This window comes from Conger conger, chromosome 9, assembly GCF_963514075.1.
Source record: "Conger conger chromosome 9, fConCon1.1, whole genome shotgun sequence".
In the NCBI taxonomy this organism is placed as follows: Eukaryota; Metazoa; Chordata; class Actinopteri; order Anguilliformes; family Congridae; genus Conger; species Conger conger.
In genome coordinates this window covers 7,872,213-7,878,620 of record NC_083768.1, presented here as the reverse complement: position 1 = coordinate 7,878,620, position 6,408 = coordinate 7,872,213, and the positions used below count along the sequence as shown (strand labels likewise).

At 43.4% G+C, this 6,408-nt stretch overlaps 1 protein-coding gene across 2 annotated transcripts; it reads right to left on the bottom strand.

The window, feature by feature from the left end:
• Positions 1-17: 17 nt before the first annotated feature.
• LOC133136990 (zinc finger protein 543-like) lies at positions 18-5,679 on the bottom strand. Of its 2 annotated transcripts, XM_061254927.1 has the most exons (4): positions 5,573-5,679; positions 5,131-5,317; positions 4,821-4,927; positions 18-4,621 (listed from the first exon to the last, which is right to left on the bottom strand). In XM_061254927.1, the coding sequence occupies exons 2-4, from the start codon at positions 5,297-5,299 to the stop codon at positions 3,533-3,535; spliced, it is 1,365 nt and encodes a 454-aa protein (XP_061110911.1). In that variant the 5' UTR covers positions 5,300-5,317; positions 5,573-5,679; the 3' UTR covers positions 18-3,532. The 2 variants fall into 2 exon arrangements, with proteins under 2 accessions (XP_061110911.1, XP_061110909.1); XM_061254925.1 differs by lacking the exon at positions 5,573-5,679 and having other exon boundaries at positions 5,131-5,425.
• Between the last annotated feature and the right edge of the window lie 729 nt (positions 5,680-6,408).

The following is a 6,408-nucleotide window of genomic DNA, read 5'->3' as shown; positions in this document are numbered from 1 at the left end:
ACAGGTGTACTCTTCAGTACAATCACTATAATGACAATTTTATTCATAAAAAGGCAGACGTGCATACATAGCATTGAACCCACGAATCTGAAAAATAGAAACTCCCAACATCATCATATACTTTATTAACAATAGCCCAAACACCCATTTTGGCACTGTGGGCAGATTGTGGTGTTTTAGGGGTTCGGTGAAAAAGCAGCCCAAACGCTCCACCCCTGCCATACAACCATGTCTGAGAACAGTTATCCTTGGACATGCAGAATAAATATGGACCACAAAGCTGGATGATAAACATCAACAATAGTTCTGGGTGTTTCAGCATCAAAAATCACCATTTGTTCTGGGTGTTTCTGTATTTAAGAGGCAGTTCATCCTAAAAATGAAATTAAAGTAGGTTTCCACTTAACAAGAGAGGCATCTATTCTTCCAGATAGTTTCACTAAGAGCTGTCATCAAATCTCAAATATTCATCACCTTTTCAGACGCAGTTAGCCATCACATAACGGAAACCCATTTTATGGAAATCAATGCGCCACAAATTTACATTAAAAAATCATATAATGTCAGTTACTCGCAAACAACAGAACTCCTACATTTTTATTAAAAATTACATTTTAATAGCATACTTCTACTGCCAGAACTCGCCAAGAATTTTCCGCCGAAGCACCCCAGTATTCTACGGAAAGGCGTGCACATCTTCTTTGTAGTCCGACATTGTGAGGTAAGGGAGTTCCGATATTGTTTTGGCACAATTTTGCTAACTAAAACTCACAGCTGGATAACACGTACACTTTCATGTTTCGATACGCAAGCCAAGTACAGCAAACAGCTGACTAAAACACTGATCAAATAAATGGACACTTTTACTAAGAATACTGATATGCTTTGGTGGAAACTTCTGCTGACGTGGACACGGTTGTCGAGTGTAGAAGAAATACTTCGCAATTAAAATGTGAATTTTTGAGCTCTGTTGATGTTCACAGGTAACTCTGGCATTAGATTTCGGAAGAGACATTGCAATTTTTTGGCAAATTGATTACCAGAAAAGGAGCGGTCCATTGTAAACTGCATCTAAAAAGTTATCTAGAAAATTCATCACATCAGAGAAATGGATCGATCATACTCTGGTTAAGTGGAAACATTAATTTATTTTCTTTTTTTGGGTGAACTGCCTCTTTAAATTACATTGTATCAATTGAATGTACATTGATTGCATCCTACATACTTACAGGTCAAACCCAACTTCCAACTTCACTTTTGAACGTATTTTCTGACCCACATGGGGGAAAAATCCTGCATGTACAGTCCTCTCCAAAAGTACTGGAACAGCAAAGCCAATTCCTTTGGTTTTGCAATACACTGAATAAAATTGGGGTTGAGATAAAAAGGTCAACAGGTTAAACAAGCTTTTTTTATTTTTATTATTACTATTTTTTTAAGCTTTTATTTCCGGGTATTTACACCTAGATGTGTTAAACTATTTAGAACATAGCACCTTTGGCATCAGACCACCCAATTTTTAGGAGAGCAAAAGAATTGCAATGGAGAGTATTTAAGTAAATTCAAGTAAATAACACCTAATATTTGGTAGCATATCTCTCAATATCAACAAACATGCAACCCATTGACATAACCAAACTGTTGCATTCTTCTATTGTGATGCTTTTCCTGGCTTTTCCTGCAGCCTCTTTCAGCTGTTTCGGGGGGCTTTTCCCTTCGATCTCATTTTTAGGAGGTGACATGAATGCTCAATTGGGTTAAGGTCTTGCTGCATGATGAATTTCCTCCCAATTAGTTGGGACGCGTTTCTCTGTAAATTGGCAGACAATGTTTTTGTAGATTTTTTTTTATTTTTTTATTCATCCTGCTGCTTTGAGTTACATCATCGGCGACATTGGCTCAGGAGGTAAGAGCAGTCGTCTGACAGTCGAAGGGTTGCCGGTCGAATCCCGCCCCGGGTGTGCCGAAGTGTCCCTGAGCAAAGCACCTAGTAACCCCCAAATGCTCCTGACGAGCTGGTTGGTGCCTGGCGGGGCAGCCAATCGCCGTTGGTGTGTGTATGATATGTATGAATGAGAAGCATCAATTGTACAGCGCTTTGGATAAATGCCATTAACCATGCAGACCATTAACATCCTCAATAAAGATTAGTGAGCCCACTCCAGAAGCAGCCATGCAAGCCCAAGCCATGACACTTCCTCCACTGTGCTTCACAGATTAACTCGTATATTTTGGATCATGAGCAGATGCCTTCTTTCTCCATACTTTGGCCATTCCATCACTTTTGCAGAGGTTAGTCTTGGTCTCATCCGTCCATAAAACCTTTCTGGCTCATCGCCTACTTTCTGGCTCATCGCTTAATTGTAATCTCGCCTTCCGATTCTTACTACTGAGGAGGGTTTGTATCTCGTGGTATAGCCTCTATATTGCTGTTCTCTTTTAACACGTTTTGCGGTTTACCTGCACAGCTCTCACAATACTTCTGCCTTCAACTGCTGTTGTTTTCCTTGGTCAATGTCTGTTGCTCAGTACACCAGCAGTTTCTTTCTTTTTCAGGACATTTCACGTTGTTGTACAAGCTATCCCCAATGCTTGTTCAATGGCTCTGATCAATTTCCTCATTTCTAACCTCCAAAATGGCTTGCTTTTCTCCCAAAGACAGCTCTCTCGTCCTCATGTGCTAAGTTGTTTAACAAATCTAGATAAATATACCAGGAAAGAAAAGCTAGCGTTCGGATCTGTCATCTCATGTACATATTTTTACCTCAACCTCAATTGTCTTCAGTGTATGGTAAACACAAAATAATTGACTTTGCCGTTCCAATACTTTTGCAGGGGACTGTAACTGTCACTTTTATTAACCATATCACATATAACTATCTACACACCTGTCATCTATACTAAGGTGAGGGGGGATTCAATAACAAAGAAGCAACAAGCGAAAGATTTTAACTCACAAATATTAAACAGAGTTATGGTGTCGAAACAATCTTGATATTTTAACCTGCATATTGAAACCTCCCGTTGGCTTAATTTTTTTTTTATCCAACTACGTGAGCAAGCAATTATTTTAGTTTAATGGGGACTCCAAGTGAGTAGTCTGTCATTAAAATATAAACAGCTTTCACCTGTTAATCAAGTTAATCAATTTTAAACTACAAGCTTTGTGCACTTAAACATGATAAATATTGAATATCTAAGGCCACCTGAAATAGTTACAATAGCCACTACAGGCACAAAATGTAATTATTGAAACCAAGCTCAGCACACAGCTTTTCCGTGTAAACCACCATTTGAGGGTTCTGCTCCCCACTGAGAATTGTTTTGTTTTGGTTTTTTTTCAAACCTCATGCCTTTTGGACGTTCAGGGGCCAGGCCCGGTTCTTGCCTTCTCTTGTCCCTTCCGTTTTCTGTAAAAAAAGCACTATACAAATAAAATTGACTTAATTACTTCATATCTGTCAATGAAATCAGTCCCCGTTTCTTTCGTGTGTCTTCCGCGGGGGTGGAGGGAGCGCGCGGGGCAGCGTGTTCACACAGCGTGACGGTAGTCGTCCTCCTCGGGATACAGGTACTGAATGCAGGGGAAGGTCACCTGTCCGGCGTGAATCCTCTGGTGCGACTTGAGGCTGGACCTCTGGGTGAAGCACTTCCCGCACTGCAGGCAGCGGAAGGGCTTCTTGCCGCTGTGGACGATCGTGTGCCGTATGAGGTTGCTCTGCTTGGAGAAGCGCTTCCCGCACTCCGCGCAGCTGTACGGCTTCTCGCCCGTGTGACTGCGGTGGTGCTCCTTCAGGTGGCTGAAGCGCGTGAAACTCTTCCCGCAGCACGTGCAGCAGAAGCGCCTCTCCCCCGCGAACGCCCTCTGGTAGTTCGCCATCGCCCGGTCGTCAGCCTCGCCCTTCTTGCCGGCGGTGAACGCGCTGGTGCTCTGAGCGGAGCCGGTCCCGTACGGAGAGCCCGAGAGCGGCTGGGCGGGGCTCCGACCGCCTCTCGTGCGCCTCTCTCCGTACTGACCCTGCTGTGCGCGAGTGGCCTCTGATCCGAGCTCCTCGCCGCAAGCAGACGGCTTCCCGCCCATCTTATCGAACTCCTCGACATACGACGCCCCAAAGGAGGGCAGCGTGTTTCCAGAGACTTCCATGGTGGCAGGAGCATGCTGTAGCTGTGTGTGAATTGACAGATTCTGTGAGCAATGTTCTGTAGCATTAGAACACACCGGATCATCAGTCTCTAGGTCACTGTCCTCTTGGGTAAAGGAAGTCCATAGCTGACTGTCTCTCTCATACATTACATACTCAGAGCCCAGACTGTTGAGTCTTCCTGCACTGGGTTCACATCCTGTCTGATTGAGTCTCAGGGCTACATGCTCTTCCTCTTGCTCGGCCTTCCCCACAAACTCCAGTCCACTGAGCTCCTCATCACCGTGTCCACACCTGTGCTGCTCACTCAGCTCCTCTGGGTCTCCTACAGGTGTGGGCTCTGTGTCCGGTTTCTTCCCATCTCCTGCAGGTATGGGCTGTGTTACCTGTTCCTCTTCTACAGGTGTGGGCTGTGAGTCACTGTAACACAAGTCCTCTTCCAGTCTCTCCTTCTTGATCACAACTGGTTCAGCCCTGAACTGTAACAGAGGACCCAGGAGATTCATGAGAATGCACCACAAATCACCACAGACTCTGCAACTGAATACCATGCACACACAGATGCACAGATATAGGTGATCAATGGGTATGTTATGAAATAAATGTTAATTTAGCAGCACTTTGGTGAACAGCACTGAGGTGGTTCATAATGATGCTGGGCTGTAAAGGTGCATCTACCTCTTCCAGAGTTGTGGGTTCTTCTCTTCTCCTCGGTCTGAAGCTCCACCCCTGCCCAAAGACTCTCTCTGCAGGGGGGAAATGTTCCACAATGGCGGGGGAGCGAACTGAAATGTCAACAACACGGACATTTACTCAACTTAGTTAGGTTTTGTAGTCTGCTCTGCGAATTAACTACGTCAGGCTTGCAAACCATATTCTGTTTCACGAGTTCAGAACTCAAAAACAAAACTATGTTATGAAACAAGATTTATTCAGATCTAATATGAAACATCAACAATGTTACTGTTTTGTCCCGCGAGTCTCTCACCTGGTTTCTTCCTTCGCGTCTTCATAAACTCGCGCTCCAGCACCTGTAGTTTGTGCTTCAGCGTTTCAATCTCCCTCTGACTCTGGGATATTTCCAAACGGAAAACAGCGCAGCTGTCGTCAACACGTCGGTTAATCTCAGTCACCGCTGCTTTCGCTAATATCTCCATGATGGACACTAACTGTGTCTGAAACGTCACAAAATTAGACATACTTGGGTTAATAGCTCGGCCTTCGTTATAAATGAAAAAGATGAGTCGTTTGAGTCTTCCTGTGCTGTGGGGCTCGGAAGAAAACACAGCTGCGCAGTTTGTTTCCGTGAACCGGTGACGAGTAAATTACCGTAAACACCGAAAACAACTAGCTCAATATTACAAATGTGGCTTTATTTTTAAATATATATAAAGTTTAACCGATAGTTTTCTGGAGATTTGTTTACTTACAGGAAAGAACCTGCTGCCCTTTGTTGCCAAGAAAGCAACTAGCCCACGGTATTATGAAAATGCTGATGCAAATATAAGCCTTTTGATTCTCCCATTTTACACCACCCTACTTCGCCAATGGATGGTTAGCCCTCACGCATGCGCGGGTATATACGTTAAGCATATCCGTTTCCAGGACGACTCGCTGTACTGTTCACCCGTGAATGTAAACAAACGTAAACAATGATTCTCAGTTAAAAGTACCGAGAGCCATTTGTAATTTTGAAAAATAAAAAATAGGTGTAGGACTTTTCCCCCCACAACTATTGTACAGTGCAAGTACTCTTGAATGAATACTGAATGCTGCTTTTCATCTTACTTTGACGATAATTTATTTTGATGGGCGTATGAATTGAAAACGGAAAACCTTGAGATATACGTATTAGATGCTAAAAGGCACGCTGTAAACGTCTAAAATATTTTTGAATAGCAAAGACAGAAGAAGTAATTACCACCTATCGTGTCTTGCCAAGCACTGCACTTTGTGCTTGCACCGGAATAAGCTTTGTCGTGTGCCCTAAAAGGACGTGTCAAAAAGCACCGAAAAAGTTAAACCGAGAATTTTAAGTGCATAACGACAATACTGTTGTATGTTCGAATTTTGACATTTATTTCCCTGTGTGCAAGATGAAATTGTATGTGCATGCCATTGGGTTTCTATGTGCTACTCTGGTTCAGGGATTTCTCCCAAAGATGGACACACCAGATCCACGTTCTCCCAAAGGTGGAGATTAAAGCTCTATTACTGACAGGAGGAAAAAGAGCAACTAAATTAGTGGTCTTCATTCCCGGTCCTG

Excerpts from the sequence above, each read along its gene's own strand:
- LOC133136990 (XM_061254925.1), bottom strand. The coding sequence starts at position 5,341 with ATGTCTAATTTTGTGACGTTTCAGACACAGTTAGTGTCCATCATGGAG. Across the intron at positions 4,928-5,130 it reads GACGCGAAGGAAGAAACCAG|TTCGCTCCCCCGCCATTGTG; the intron begins GTGAGAGACTCG and ends TTGACATTTCAG. Across the intron at positions 4,622-4,820 it reads AACCCACAACTCTGGAAGAG|TTCAGGGCTGAACCAGTTGT; the intron begins GTAGATGCACCT and ends CCTCTGTTACAG.